Source organism: Diplotaxodon limnothrissa, linkage group LG17 (genome assembly GCF_057381915.1).
Source record: "Diplotaxodon limnothrissa isolate DT_005_m linkage group LG17, D_limnothrissa_male_GT1.1, whole genome shotgun sequence".
Taxonomy (NCBI): Eukaryota; Metazoa; Chordata; class Actinopteri; order Cichliformes; family Cichlidae; genus Diplotaxodon; species Diplotaxodon limnothrissa.
This window is the reverse complement of record NC_140612.1, coordinates 23,400,307-23,417,044: the sequence shown is the minus strand read 5'-3', so window position 1 is coordinate 23,417,044 and position 16,738 is coordinate 23,400,307. Positions and strand designations below refer to the sequence as shown.

Below are 16,738 nucleotides of genomic sequence, written 5' to 3'. Positions count from 1 at the left end.
CAACACAATGAACGTTGCAGCAGAAGACACACCAAGTGCTGCTCAGCCTAAAATGTTCACACACACTCACAAAAACAAGACCATCCAATAGCGACTTCTGATTTCTGCTGCTACATTCAGGCAGGTTCAGAATTTGACTGTCTATTTGTTTATTACCACAGTGTACTCGTGCACCATGTCACAAAGCTCAAATCATCTTAAACTGTTCTCCTGAACATGACAGTGAGTCCACTGTACTCTAATGCAGCGGTACCCAACCCCCGGGCCACGGACCGGTATCGGTCCGTGAGTCGTTTGGTACTGGGCCACGAGAGCTGACGCTCAGGTGTGAAATTTATGGATTTAAGGGTTTTTATCGTTTTTTAGACGTATTTTTTTAAATCGTTTTTATCGTTAACTTTGTTTCCCTGGGTCTTTTCCCGTGTGTTATGAATAAATCTTCTTTTTTTAGGTACCGGCACTGGTTTTATTTTGCTGTATTTATCCGCGACACCTTAAAGGCCGGTCCAGGAAAATATTGTCGGACATAAACCGGTCCGTGGCGCAAAAAAGCTTTGAGACCTCTGCTCTAATGGCCTCCACAGTCATCAGATCTCGAATAGAGCTCCTTAGGGATTTGGTGGGTCAGGAGAGTCCCATCATGGATGTGCAGCAGCTGGGTGATGCTATCATATCAACATGGACCAAAATCTCTGAGGAAAATTTCCAGCACCTCTGTGAATTTGTTCCATAAAAAATACAATTAAGTTCTAAAAGCAAAAGTGGAGTGAAATACATTTATACCAGGTGAATATGCCATGCTGTCAGGAACCTTCAGTTTATGTTTATTAGTGTTTGAACTGAAAAGCGAAGCACAAGAAAAACAGATAAAAATCAATAGAAATTTATTTTCTTACTTATCAAAAATATCTGCAACAGAATTGCATAGATGGACACAAAATAGCTTCCATGATTGATTCATGTGACTGTAACAATGAGAAGAGAGTAAGACTATTCCAGTGTGTTCTTCTCTCAAACACATGGGATGCTTATTTGAACTGAATAAATTCATACCATAGTTTCCCGTTTTCAATAAAGATTAGCTAATACGTACATTGTGATATACATCTCCAATTTTTTTCCTTAAAAATCCAAATGGATAATCACTCCTTATAAATAAGGGTAACAATAAATATTCCAAATATATTAATTCTTGGTTTGTTAAATACTTTCCGATTATATTTTCTGAACCGATTATGCCACACAGAAAAAAAGGGAAAACTCTTCATGATTATAATTTTTAAAGCTTAATTGCTATGATGCTCCTCTATGACAAATCAAATGGAAATGAAAAGTAAGAGAAAAAAAAACAAGTCCTCAGCTTCTTCACAGATCAGTAGAGCACACAGATCAGCTCAGTGTGTTCGGTTCTGCCGGAGTCGACAGTAAGGAAGTTTTTTTGTTTTTCGTGGGTACTGCATATCATTTTCACACAGATAGTATCCCAGAAATTAATCCTTCAGCTTCTCATCTGGAAACATCCTCCTGCTGTCCCTCGGTGTGTGCTTATCCAAAGTAACCGACTGCCAAAATAATTTGGAAATCCACGTAATCCAACATTTCCAGGCTTGCTCCTGTCGCTGCTCCTCCATCAGTTGGCGTACTGTTTGTAGAAGGCAACTTTGACACGCTCGATCTGGTGACACAGCTTGATGGCAGGCCCGAGCTTCAAGTCCATACACTCCTGGACTGTGGGCAGAGTCAGCAGCAGCAGGGCCTGACCATCGATGTCCTGCACACAAGTTAAACAGAAATATTCAGGGTTTGAAGCTTTCAGCTTAAACTCCTGTAATGTACTTCACCTCAAAAAAAGCTGCTTGCAGAGGGCGTTTTTATACAAAATTAGAGCTTCAGTTTAGTTTCAAACAGTCTAAGGATGAGTTTTTTTTATTTTTAGTGTATTTATATAAAGTATTTGTCAGATTCTAAGTTGAAAAGTTCAAAACAAAGCTCTAATAAAATATGATAATGAAAGCACTCGACACATTTAATAACATTGCCATTCTAATCTCAACACACTGAGCAAAGCCTTCATTGGCTGGTTTTCTTGACAAATGTGACCAAATCACCAGACTAAACAAAACTCATTCTGTTTGTAAGTACACAATCTCATTTCACTTTAGACTATTTAGGCTAGGTTTTATTTCCATTTGAGTTAACTAAAACATGTTTAAATTACTATAATAACCTTACAAAAAGTCTCTAAGTAACAAAACAAGAAATGTTACTAATGGTTTTTTAAAAGGCTTAAATCTTGATTTCACACATTTTTGTATTATTAATTCTCTTTTTATTCTTTATTTTCTAAACCAATTAAAATGTGCAGTAATATGAAGTAAACAATTTTTTTTCCCCAAAAAAGCAGAAAATAATCGACCGCTCGAAGAAGATGTCATTTGTAGCTGGATAAATATCTGCCTGAGAAAAGCTGGTACCCACTGCACCTCACAGAAACAAATAAGGGGTTAAAAATATAATATCCACACATGTTATTTATCACGTCTGTGTTCAGTGTAATATGTGAGAGTCTCTGCTGGCTTTTACTGTCTTGGTTACACACTGAGGTGTTTCTCTGTGTGTGTTTATCTACTCTGTGTGTAAAGACAGCCCCTCCCCTCCTTCTACACACACAGTCCAAGGAGAGACACACAAGCTGAAGTCAGTCGAGTTAATCACTCTAAAATAAACTAATAAAAAAAACCACATTGTTGCCACCTAAACCAATCAGTGAGGCAAACACTGTATCTAACCAAACACTGGGCCATCAAGAAAAATATATTAAAACAATTTATAGAAGAGTTTGTACACAGACAGTTGAAAACAGGGGCTCTGTCTAAAAATATCTATGATTTCTCTAATGCTACATTTTTGCTCAACCCCTGAAATTTAGTTACTTTATTCTGCACCTTCAGCCCCTATTTATCAAACAAGCAACACTTTTATTGACATGTATACCTAACAGTAATTGTGTTTTTGTTTTTTGTTTACCTGCTCCTGGAAAATGCCAGCCAGAGATGCGCAGTCGGTAGAGTTAATGAACTGGACGACTTCATCTACGCTCCACTCCAGAGGGTTTCTGTCCAAAACCAGCTGACCGTCCTCCTCCTCCACCTGAAGTTGCACATAAAAGGCACACTGTGAACTAGAGGGTAGCACACACTGCTCTGGGTTCTGTTAATCACTCAACTATTTCAGTGTGGATAGGATAAATCATGATGCAAAATCCTGATGTGATAAATCCCCCCATCGTTGATTTTTTCTGGTGTAGAAGCTCGTGATGGAGCTGTTTTACTCTCCTCTCGACACTATTACTTTTACATATAATTAAGTGTACCAAAAATATGATGCATTAATATCAGTAAACTTGCTTGTCATAAAGAGTATGGGGAACCTGTTTTGTAGCCTCTCTGCTTTACCTGCATGTCTTGTCCTTTGGCGGGCTGGTACTTGCTGTTCTGGTTGTACGCAGACAGCGAGCGAGTTGACCTCCTGCGACCTGCGGGAGCCTCCGGGCTGAGTGCCGGGCCGAGTGCCGGGTTTCCCGCGCTGACGGCTCTGCGCAGCGCCGTGGCCCGGCGAGGACGGCTGCTGGTCACCTCCACCGATGAGGTGTCTGTGTGGTCCTCGCGAGGTTCCGAGCTGGTGCCCTCGCTGCCCGACTGCAACGCCCTCTCTTCGTCCTCCTCTCCCTCATCACTGTCCTGGAGAGGGGAGAAAGAAGGGAGTTAGAGAGGCGCTCAGTTGTTCACAGTTGTCCCAGAAATCATGCATATCATGCAGAAATGTTTGTCTCAATGTTTATTCACCAAGTTTAGCAATTTATTCAATTTACCAGTCAAATGAGAGTTGTGGAATAATTAAAAGCAAAAGAATTGTAAAAAAGCTGTGGATAAACAGTAAATACAGAAATTTTTAATTTGAACATCAGCACAAAAGCTGCTTACAAAAGCCGAACTTGAATGTTTATGCCTCCTAAATGTTCTCACAGCATTTTGTTGGGATCATTTTGGTAAAATGTTGTTAGAAAAGGCTGAAACGCACTGGTGTAACAGTAGAGGAAACATTTGAGCTGGACTGAAATCTGAAGTTTCTTTTAATGACATTAGCCAAAAGTTTCTTGTTTACACAGACAAAGCAGAGGCTTTTATGTTAACCAGAAGCTGCTACGTCAATTTAAATGTAGACAGAAATATCTATTAAATATTACGACTGTAGCTGACTGAGATAAAAACAGCTTTTCATGCAAAAAATTAGTTAATAGTATAAATGATTTGATAGATCTGCTAATCTGGTGACATGTAATTGGTTACATGTCAGTCTGCAGTGATATAACACAGAGAAAAGAAGCCACTCCTCACAGATGCCAGAGCACAGAAACGATCATTAACATGAGCGGGTTATCTATTCAATCACTTTGTGTTTCTCTTTAGGACTGAAACAATCTTCCAACCAGTCCGGCCAGTAAAACTCCACAATGTTGCTGAACCACCTCACGCATAAACTATACTTTCAGCCTAACGATTCCCTCCCTCCCAGCAACCGCCATCCTTGTTGAGGCCACATGAATGTGTGTTTTTTTTTAATGTAATGAGGAAGGTAACTTGGTAAATTTAGGGTTTGGGTTATCATGCTTTCCTATAGACACAAGTACATAAAACAGGTAAGACTAGATTAACCTCAGCCAGCCACTGCAATAAAATGTTGCCACGTGAATTCTTTATTATTAGTAAACCAGAAATTTTGAATATTATGCAGGTATATTTACACTACTTTTATGTTGTTTGTTGACAAGCAATGCAGTGTTCCAAACTTCTGGTATAAACACTTGGAGTATTGTAGGAGTGCTGGAGGATACGATTTTGGGGTTAAAAAGCTAAAAATTTGACTTTTTACTTCATAACTTGTGAGCAATGAAGCTCATTCTTTTTTTTGTTGTTTCAGTTTTTTCAGGGTTATGCTTGTTGCCTGGTAATACACTGGTAATATTTTCTGAGGTTAGGTGCTCCAAATCCTGTTTGGGCCACATTTGAACCTAAGTAATTACCACAGTAGGTTTCATGTAATGTTAGTTGGATATGTTGAATTTATTGACTTTATTGCTAGAATACTCCCACTTATTCTGGATTATCTGTCCATCTGGGCTTTCTCTGATTTAAAGCAGACCTTAACTCCCTGCTAAACTGGCTTGTTGAGTTTCACTGTGGACTTTGAGTGATTTTAAGGAGGAATCTGCAACATTTAAAAAGTCTTCTTGTAATAAAGAGTGCTGAGGTCAATTGATCATAATACAGTCACATAGAAGATGCTACCTGCTCATTCACTGGTGTTAAAAACATATTCCTGTGGTTTAAAAGTGACACAGACAGCAATCTGGAAGACGTATTTATGATGCAAGAAATGGAAACTTCTCCTGCTGTTAGCTGAAGAACAGAAGAAACAGATTTCATTTTAGTTGCCGGTTCAAAGGCACAGTGGGGTACGCTTGCCACAAAATTTTATTGTGCGAACACCACAGCTACACTAATGCAGCTTTTTATTATCCAACATGCCAGGTTGTACTGCCCTCCTGCTAACAACTCAGCAACACTGCCCAAGTGCAGAGGACCAAAATTTAAGAATGCGATAATTTCCTGTAATCACTGTTAGTACAGAAGTCTGTTGTTACGTGTCTTGAAATGTATTTATGTTGTTGCACAAGTCTAATATTTTTCCAGACGAATCTATCTTTCAGCCTGACTTTCAGGTCAGTATTTATTTTATTTTTAATTTTGTATCGTCATCAGAACTGTTAATGTTAAATCTGTTGTTTTTGGTCATCTTTAACAGTCATAATAATTTATTTATTATAATCTTATCAACTATTCTCCCCTTATTTAACCGGAAGATGAATGGTCAGATTTTGTCTTTTTATCCCTGTCATATAGCGGTCTGCAGCATATTCACACGTAGTATATGAATATAAATTAAGACACAAACTAAAATCTCTCAGGGCCTTCTTTTAACTTTTATGTTGCTTTTTTACTTTCTATTCTACAGTATGTGTTAATATTTTTAAGTGATCACTTTTAAAAATCTAATTATCTAAAATCTATTTATTCGTAATACCACCTCTTTATTCACCTGTAAATAACTCAACCTGCACAAAAAGGTGTAACACAAACAAAATGTGACTAAAAGTTTTCTGAAATGTTTGTTTTTGTTTTTTTTAACCACAGCAGCAGTGACAAGGACATCTCACCCTCATGAATTTTTATTATTATGTTATCCCCACTCTGCTTCATGTTTTCTAGCCACAGAGTGACAGTTTGTTTTTCATAAACAGAGCGGGAGCGCAAGAAGAGAGACAAGTGCACACTGAAATTAACAGATCCTTTTAAAATAATTACAGTTTATTCAAATCCTGACTTGCTTTCTATGGTGTGAAAGGTTCTGCGTGTCTTCTATTGTTTCATTCATCCAGACTGCACAGTGGGCGTATTAAAAGGTGGATTAAGTGCTTATATACACTTTTAATAAAAGTAGATTTTCCTATTTCTCTAAATATCAGCTGGACTGGCCTCTAATATGAGTGATAAACACTGATCATTTAATCATAAAACAAATATGGTGAGAAATGTGTCTTAAATCCTTTGTGACAAATGACAAAAGACATAATGAATAATAAAACTGTCTTTTGTTGACAGGACACAGGAATTTCTATTAATTCAGGACTCAAAGGCTGTCAGAATGCTGCTCCATTGCCGCCTGATCGATGCAAATCCAAAGGTTGTCTCTCTCTCTGCTGAGGCGCTGCATGCTTAGCATTGTTCTAGGCTGTGGCCTCCAGATAATCATATTTACATTTAAATGGCAACAGACATTACGTGAGGAGGAGGTATGGCACTCAAGGGATCCAGAATAGAAATCCATGCGAGTTTTCAGAAATGCTAAAGATCCTTGCCCCGAAAGAGCCCATTAAAACCCGAAACAGGAAGCATGTAAGCAAATACTCTTTCAGCTGTGTTGATGCTTACCCATAGCAGAGGTGCAGGAACCTTTCAGCTGTGCTGTGGACATTATATTTTACCTTTCCACTCATGATTGTAGTAAAAAAGTCATGCCAGTTTATACTCTTCCTGTACCGATAACATAAGATTACTATGGCATTTGTACAGTGGTCTGGATTAAGCACTTAATGAAGCCGTAACGCTCTGAAACTGTGAGCGTGTAGCATTGTGTTATACTTAATAACTTAGATTTGTGTAACGCCTTTCAAGAAACCCAAGGACGCTTTACAAAAGAGTATAAATAAACAAAAAAAGGCTAGAGGTCAAAGGCTTTGCTTAATACACGAGTTCTGAGAAGTTTCTTGAAGGACTCCAGTGACGGGAAGTTACGCCCCGGCCTACATGCAAAATGTTGTGAAGCTCATATAGGTGTCCACATAACCTCTGAAATTAAAGTTATGGCACTCTCTTTATTATAAGTGGCTTCAAAATAAGTGCTGTTCGTAGTGAATGTATATTTGTCAGACCTCCTTTCTTTGTTTACTCTAAATCTGTTTAACCAGGACAAAAAATGACCTAAATCAGCCATTTCATTCTGCTGTGACAAATGTAACGATGGTATTGTCTCACTTCATCATGTAAAAGCCATGAGGAGTAATATTCAATAGAAATGTCTCAGACAATTGTGAAAAGCTTTTAAAAACAGAAAAGTAGTTTTGCAAATTACTGATGTTATTGATAAATATATCACACAATATTGAGCATATCAGTCATCACATGTTTATTTAGTCCAATGTGATTGGCTGACCAGTATTTGTGCTCAACCCAACATTCAGGCTGAACGTAAAGCTGCTCTGGTGTCTCTGCTGGACGTGGTTGTTGATTGTTGTTGGATCAGGAGGACGTTGCTGGACAACGCCACCAGAAGGTCCTGGAGTGATTTCCTCATCTCTGCTTGCCTCGTCTTCTTCTTTGAGGAACAGCTGCGTGAGTTTTCTTACAGATTTTGTGATGACCAAACCCAAGATGAAACCCAGAGCGAGGACGGGCATGATGAGAGTCTGTTTAAGTCAGAGTTCTGCGAATCTTCATTTAATCCAGCAGGCACGAGTCTTGTTGAAACTGATGATGTTAGCAGTCTCAGGTGGAATGTTTCTTTTTGTGCTGGTTTTCTTTCATTGCTATGGTGACTCAAAAGCTCCTTGTTGCCATGGCGCCATGTTGTAGTACAACCAAAGCCTTTCTAGAAGCAAATCTCACCACTTTGCAGCCATCTTGAAAAAATTCAAGATGGCTTGAACCAAACCAAAACAAAAACCTGTAGCTCCTCTTATGGCCACTTGAGGCAGTCTAGCTAGACTCCCATACTTTGCACAGTTTCATATAAAAATATTCCAGGAGGAGCCTAGACATCATGGTTCAGAGGTCCACTATAAAATGCACTGAATGCAACGCCTGTGTAGGCTGTTAAAACTAGAGAATGAACTCATGCCTGCTTTCACTGAAAACTGACCTTATCCCTGTGTTAATATGCTAAAGCTAACTGAGGCCTTAACCTGTGAGGTAGTCATATAATACGCTTTAAAACTCACACAAATGCAGACTTGATGCCTGAAGACGGTACTTCTGTGGCATCTGCATATTAAATGAACAACTATAATGTGATTGACTGCAACCTTTCTGTGCCAGATGTGTGGCTATTTTTAGCTACAATAAATAACTCAGTGCCCAGCAGTGGATATATCTGCATAAGGCACCTGCATGAGAAGCTCCTCTTTTACCCTGCATTTTCTATATTCACATGTGATTTTGTTTATAATTTATACACTGTGCACTTTGTTGTGAGTGTACCTGCTGCTTGTCACATGAGCAGGAGTGCACAGGACACTTGTTATGAGAGACAAAATAAAGGACTGAGGAAGAAGTGAAGAAGTGAGGTGTTTTCTAACCTGCGGGGAGCCAGCGGGAGTGTAGTCCACAGCAGAGGAGCGTCTTTTCTTCTGCACAAAGATAGCTTTCCTCTTCTTCCTGCGGCGCGTCGGCTTGGCCAGCTCTCCCTCTGCTGTCTCCTCTCCTGCAGTGGGCTTGGATAGCTTCCTCTTCTTCCCATAGTAATAGGCTGTGGACGCAGAGCAGATGTTGAAAACAATGCACCCAAAACAAAACTTAGCCACTCATCCAGGGCAATTATACACTCTGCAGCATCACAAGCTTTGATTTGGGTCTCCTTCATAGCTGTGGTGCAGGAAGTGATGCGTATAATTACAGAGACTCACTGTATTTGGTTTTTGTTTGGACGGAGCAGTTCTCTGGGCACTTGTCAGTAACGAGGATGGGGCTGAAGAGGTTCGGGCAGCACTGTAGTTTCACACACACTTTACGGCAGAAATCTGGGATCTGGTCTGCTAGGCGGACAATCCGTATGGTGGAACGATACGTTTTTCCTTTATATCTGTGTGTGGGAGGAAGGAAAGGGAAGACAGAGGGACATTGTCAGTGAAGAATTACTTTTACTTATGAGGACAATGGCTAATTAAACCATCTGTGATCCATCAAAGCACTCATAGGTGAATGATGATTGCTTGCACAGCAAGGATGTGAAAAACGGGCAGTTTTACGACAGCCCGCATGACTTCAGACTGTTCGGTTGATTAGGCCGATTCAGGAGAACGGAGTGAGATGAAGGGTCAATTTGGCAATATCCCACATAATGGCTAAGGTCGGGCAAAGAGAGCGGAGCTGCTGGCAAGAAAAAAATATAATGACCTACAAACTAATGTTGGTCTGTGCTACTTTCTTTTTTTTGGAGGTTAATAGGTTAAAATCCAATAATAAATCATTAGTGAAACAGCAGTTTAGTTTGATTTTAAACCAAAACACATCAACAAAGTCACATTTCAATTAGTTGTATCGATAAATTTCTTTCAATACATTCTGTTGTGTAACATAAACGTGCTCACAGAAATCAGAAAAGGAATTTTTCATGTCATAGACTGAATGACTAATCATTTAATTTGCAACTGTTAAGGAAAATCAAAATCAAGTTAAAGCCCTAATAGAAAATAAAATAGTTAAATTAAGTCTTATACCCTTAGAAAATGCAATGCTGATATGTTAATTCTGACAGGACAGGATGACTTAAAGGTTTCTAAACATGCAGCAGAGTTTATCTGATCTCTTTGTTTAATCATTAATCATTAAATGAGACACATGCGTGTTTATCTGGCACTATAGCCCATTGTTGGCTCTGAGAGGAGGTTAGATGAGGGGAATTCCAGAGCAGTGCGTCTAACTCATAATAATTTTCATAGATACAATTTTCACTTACATGAGGCAGTCCTAATGAAAGGAGAACGCGGCTTGTGGTAGTCAAGGAGCAGAAGAAGCAAACAAAACGAAACAAAAACACACAAACAAAATACTGATTTTCTCTTTCTTCTGCTTTTAGAGGTCTCAAACTAACATAATGCACCAGCAGTCGGCAACTACGGTCAAATCAGTTAATACTAAGTCAGTCAATTCAATTTATTCAGTTACTTTTAATTATTAACTATGTTTGTCTTACTAATTTATTTTTATGGATCAGCATTAACTCTGCTCTTAGAACTTGTAGGAATGAACAGACTGCTGCCCACAAGGAACTATTCTCCACATTAACACCTTAAAATGTCTGATTTTTACTGATTATCAACTAAAAACTGAAAAATAAAAATAAAAACTATAAAAGATGCAAATCTGCAATAGCTTAAAAGCTGCAGATATTCTGCAACATTTGTGATATAAACTTTGCTTACCAATGTATTTTCTTATGTTTTAAACACTAATATAATCTATGAAATCATGCCAAGTTATTTAAAAAAGCCCTGTAATGACTATGACACGCCATGAGAGTTAATTCACACAGTGACCCTGAGATGTGCTCCATCAGGACCTCAATTTTAAGTAACAATCTGAAGAAAATTACAACCAAACAGGAACAAGATCCATTAATTAATGAGAAATATGTACTCTCTGTCAACTTGTTTTTGCTCTTGCTTAATTGAACTCAATTGTGTACTGAACCTTCTCCACTTTGGAGTCAGAAATAAATTGTCTCTCTGGGTGGTAGATGCCCCAGAAAATTAAAAGTAAATCCTCTGGCGAGTTGTCAAAACACTCGTGCGTGAATGTGATCACTGTGCTCTGCGGGCCAGCACAGGTGACTCACTCAGACTCATGACTGCCTGATTCTTTCTCGTTTCGGACGAAAAAAATGGGGCCGTTTTCGATTAGAAAACACCGAGCACGCAGCCTGAAGCTGTGGAATAATTTGGCTCTGTGCAGCCAGCGGTGGATGAAAATGCAGACCTTACACAAATACTGCAGCAACAAAAAACAACATAAAAAATTCAAAGAGGGGCAGGGAAAATGGCCTCGCAGGAAACGAGAGGAGGGGGAGGGACACAGGGCCCTTTTAGGAAAGATAGTGATGATTTATTATGAAATTCAATGGCCCATGACCAAAACAGGAGTGGAGCAAATGAAATGAGAAAAGAACATGTTCATTGTTGTTCCCCTGCCATTTTTTGTTTTGTATTTTCCTTTCCCCTCACTTGGCTTTGAGGGTCTCCTCTTGGCAGTCCCAGCTCTGATCCTCCAGCTCCTGCAGCTCCTTCAATACTCGTCCAGGCTTGTAGGCAGCGTTGATCAGCATGCTCAGCAGCTGGAAGCAAAAACAGAACAAAGAAAAAGACAAATAAACTCCTGCTTGATGTGAACAACTCAAGACAAAAGTGAACAAACACGAATGAGGATCCAAGCGAAAGTGAAAGAAAAGATACAGATCACAAAAAACTGTGGAGAAAGCTACATTCTCACACCTGCACAAAGTGCACGAGAGCACACAGTCTCTAGAGAAATTAAAAGGCTGTTTTCCCAAATGGTGGTGGCGGTGTATAACAGTAAACACTGCTGACTGACAGCTCCTCACATTAAAATGAAGGTGCTGCTGGGAAACGGCAGGTGGTTAACAAGACATCGCTGTCTCGGCCTCCGTCTCTTACCTCCTCCCTCTGTCAATTTCTGCTGGCCCACCTCTCTCTTTGAAAGTGTGCAACCCTTTGATTAAACCTGCTCCTCTATATAACCTCCCCCCCACCTGTTTTTGACATCAGCCCACCTCTTTGAGGACCAGTGTGCATTTTCCAGGTCCGACAGCCTGCGGCAGCTCTGCGATGCGTCCCTTGTTGAGGTAGGGTCCTGAGAAACAGCGGTGGTTGACAAAAATCTTGGAGCAGCAGTATCTTCCATTAGCTGAACCTAGGACAGAAGAAAAGAAGGAAAAATGGATGTTCACCACTATGGGAAATAAATATGCTACATGTAATACTGGCATAGTCCAAATAATATCTCTCTTACAAATTTTGAAACCATAAATAAAACATTGAAACAAATATTCTGGACAAAACTGAAACCAACATCGCATTTGGAAAATCAAAGAGAAACAGAAGAGAGTGCACAAGCGTACAAGGAAGCTTTCAGAGTAAACAGATTACACTTAGTTTTCGGATTTTTCTTTAAGTAGCCATGGGTCACAACATCTCATTATTCCTGGTGGAAAATGTCAGGTTGAAAGAAAATTATTCTCCAATAGGAACAAACGTTTCTCTGTATGTGTGGCCATGGTTGCAAATCAACTTGCAGAGTCAGCAGCAAGCCTAGGCGGACTAAAGCCACTTATATAATCGAGTTAAGTTAATTATATAGCACATTTAAGCACAACAGATGTTGACCAAAGTGCTGCACAGCAATCAATAAAGAATTAGGAAAAAAATAGAACTATGGGACAGTAAGGGAGCACGATGGAAATTAAAATATAGCTGTAAAATAATGTAAACTAACCTACAATGTTCACGGAAAGGCAGACGTAAAAGGCTCAAGAGAAGAGGCGCTTTTTTTTGTTGACATACGAAAGACTGTTAAGTGAGGCTCTACTACCAGCTGGCAGACAGCTTGCTTAAAGCATTCTGCGTGGGGTATTAAACACTATAACATGTTAGATAATTGGGGGGGGGGGGGCAAGCCCATGCAAGCAGCTGCAATTGTACAAAAGGATTTTTAGATTAATCCTAAACTCTACAGTAACCAGTGCAATGACGCAAAGACAGAGGAAACATGTTCATGTCTCTGTTTGCCAGTTAGTACTGCAATCTTTACGATAAGTTGGTATGAAGTAGTACTTCCTCACCTGGATTATGGGCAAAACTCGACAGGCCAAACACAGCGGCTCATATTTGATACTTCCGTGAACCAATGTCTTCCCTGTCCACCAAACTGGAGTTTACAAACTTCCTTTCAAACCCATGTTTTGTTTCCTTAAAATACAAAACCTCATTTGATGTTTGACTGAATAATTGGTGTGTCACTTCCATGCAAGGGTGTTAGTCATACTAACGGCTTCAGTTTCTCTTTAAATGCAATTTTAGAAGCTAACATTGATGTCATGGTTTTTCCTGGCTCAATATGACGGGAATAGGCCCTTAAGCATGATTTGTCCACAGGTTTGTCAGTTCTGCATTTTCTTGTTATTTCTGACCATTTGATAGACAGAAAACCTCCCTTTAAACAAACTAGTTAAAATATTTTTAATGACAGACTTGGTGATTCTTCATTTTTTAGTGAAGGAATTTACCTGCATGTATGTTTGGATTATGTAAGTATTATAATAACAGATGATGTTTTTCAGTATTATAGTTGCATAATGAAACGACATTTAAACTAAATGTTGAACCTCTCTCAAAACACTTCCTTGTGGTTTGATTGAGCATTGGCAGTATAAGGAAATGACCCAACAACTTTTTACTGGTTTTGTTTCTCAATGCTTTTCTTCCACTCTGAACCAGAAAAAAGACAAAGGAAGAAAACAGAAAGCTCCTTTGTAAATGAAAGTAAATGAATGGTTGTGGTGCTCTTTACTTACTTACTACTTTCCAGTATATCATTAGTGTGTGACTAACCATTTCAGCACATAGGTGAGAGCAGAGTCAAACTGGGCCATGGGTACATCCTGTTCATGTGACCCCCCCCTACTCCACCACCCTCCACCGCCTCCAAGAAACAAACTAAGAAGTCGTATGAACGATGCTGCACTCTGGCCTTACTGGAGCACCTGAAAACCGTCTGCACCTGGAGGTGCACTGCCAGGGGCGAATAGTAATTAGATATGGTGATGAATATGCATGAGCGAGTGGGCGGTTTTAAACCAGGGACCAAGGTTCTCCTCGAAACAATGCCCAGTTCAGCCCACCCCCACCCCTTTGCTCTTTTTGTGCTTGAACATACATGTTGCTTACAGACGTGTCTGCTCCCAAAGAAAACCAACCACACAATGAGGATGTGAGAGAAGGATGTGGTGTTTTGGTGAAATCTATTCTCAGATTTACTGATATGTCTGTTTATTTGGTTTCAGAAATGCACCCAGAAATACACCAAAGATTGCTAAGTGGCATTCTTAAAAAAAGCTACTTTACCTGACTGTTTTCTAAATTTTGGCTCCAATCCTGCTGGCCGTGGTGATATATTTTACATTTACTGAAATTTGGAAATGACGCAGCTTCATGGTGAATTTCCCTTAGGGCGCAATGGTGTTGAGGAAACCCCCAGTTCAGTTCAGTTATTTCAGACACTGAGGCAAGTGAAAACGAAAAATAACACACCCACATTTATTTGTCAATTGCACGGTAGATCTGAATTCACAAAAATTACCTGCTTTAAGTTTTTTAGAGATGTTGAACATGTGGCCGAAAATATCCGCCTATGCTTTAGTTTTCATTCCTAAATAAACAGTTTATCCTGAGCTTTGTTATGTGTTATGTTTAGTTATGTAAAGCTGATATATATCTTAACAGCACACTGTTCAGACTGCTCTAAATTGCTGTGATGTCATATAGAGATGATATCCCTAATATGGTCATCTCAGGTGCACAGGTGCAGTTTATGAGGGGCAGCCAATCAGGAAAAAAATACTTCAATGGAGAGAAAACAGCTTGTTTGAGACGGTGGATGAATGGAGGTATAAATAAGGATATTTAAAAGATTACTTAAAATCGCAGATACTCTTATTAAAGAACATAAAACTGGAATGAGCAGATTCCCTTTAAGTTAGGCAAAAGAAAACTAGAGTCACAGGACAATTTGTAAAAAGGAAAAGGTAATTTTTAAGGATTCGCTTTATAAGCACATTAAAGTTCATGTGGTCACAAAAGAATGCTGTGTTCTGGCTCTAAGATTTTGTTTGTGGGTGTAACCTTCTCGCTCCAGCTGATAAAAAGCCAAACATACACATAGTACTCCCAGGGCAGCTACAATAACAGCGGGTAGAACAGAAACGCTCCGGCTCTCTAATGCATTAGAGATAAATAGGGATTTCCTGTGTAAAAGCATTCTTTACATGTGCATATCTAGAATATGGTTTTATAAGAGAGAGAGAAAAAAAGATGTTTACTGAGGAGGAAATGAAACTTAGTGACTGTAAAACATAGTTGCATCTTGTGCTGCTTTTTGCTTTCTCAAGTAGAGTTAAACATTTCTTTAACATTACTGATTCAGTTAAAACCACAGCAGAAGAGGCTAAAAATGCATCTCTCTTTGTGGGATTACTGTAATTAATTTATCAAAGAGACAAACTGATTTACTTAATATGTAAAAACCGTATTAGTGTGAGAAGGAAGATCTTTTTATAAAAAATATTTTTTCCCCTTTTGACTTTGGGGAAAACGGAAGACAAACAATAAAAGGAAATCCGTGTAGCTCCAACCAACGATAACAACTAGGAGTAGTTGATAAAGTAAAAATGTGGCTCTCATACAGTAAATGAGAACAAATGAGCATATCGATGCCAATGCTTGTTAATCATTACCAGCTGATAATGGACAGTGGACATGGATGTAGCTGAGAACAAGCATGATGATTTATGGAGTACATGCATAATTTAGTGGTTACTTCAGGATGTATTTCTGTCATTGCTGACTGACGTCTCAAGTAGTTTACTGTTCCCAGTAACTCATTAACACCATGCATGTTAAAACACAGATTTTAACTAGAACCAAAAACATCGTCTGGATAAATTCCCTGCTTGTGTCCTCAGGGTTACTAGTTTTCCTGCGAACTGAGCTAGATTGAAAGCGCTCCTGCGGGGTGAATTTTCGACCCTGCTCGTTGGGTAGACGTGTTTCAAAATACATTGAAGCTCTGTTAAAAACAAAAACAAACTTATTAAATTATTTAAATTAAATAATCTATTTTTGTTTTAATCCTATAAAACAAATGCAGCATCACCAAGTTCAGCAGTGATGTCACCAACTCTGAGTATGGAACAGTTTTTATCACCCAACCGAGGAAAGAAAAAACACCTTAAAGAAGCATAATCTCAAGTTTCAAGGTGCTTTATATTGTAAGGTAAAGACCTACAATATTAGAGTACCAGACGATCCCCTGTGAGCAGCATTTGGTGACAGCTATAACTATTAGTAACTCTAGGAACCACAAGCAAGCCTGCAGTCTGAAAGCCAAGTGCTCTATTTGGTACTACAAGATGTTTAAGATATGAAGAAGCCTTATCACTCAGGACTTTTTATGTGATCGAGATTCTAAATTCAATTCTGTATTTATCAGGGAGCCGATGAAGACGAGCTAACATGGAAGAAATACGAGCCCTCTTTGTAGTTCCTGTCAGT

General features: G+C 39.0%; 1 protein-coding gene across 1 annotated transcript in view; it reads right to left on the bottom strand.

Moving 5' to 3' along the window:
- Positions 1-1,200: 1,200 nt before the first annotated feature.
- The window catches only part of sfmbt2 (Scm like with four mbt domains 2), a 63,095-nt gene continuing 47,557 nt past the window's right edge, over positions 1,201-16,738 (bottom strand). The window contains exons 15-21 of the mRNA XM_085376103.1: positions 12,184-12,323; positions 11,618-11,727; positions 9,302-9,477; positions 8,975-9,144; positions 3,456-3,740; positions 3,028-3,150; positions 1,201-1,771 (exon numbers count right to left, since the gene is read on the bottom strand). Of these exons, the coding sequence (XP_085232229.1) occupies positions 1,631-1,771; positions 3,028-3,150; positions 3,456-3,740; positions 8,975-9,144; positions 9,302-9,477; positions 11,618-11,727; positions 12,184-12,323 (1,145 nt within the window). The 3' untranslated portion in view covers positions 1,201-1,630. The remainder of the gene's footprint in view (positions 1,772-3,027; positions 3,151-3,455; positions 3,741-8,974; positions 9,145-9,301; positions 9,478-11,617; positions 11,728-12,183; positions 12,324-16,738) is intronic.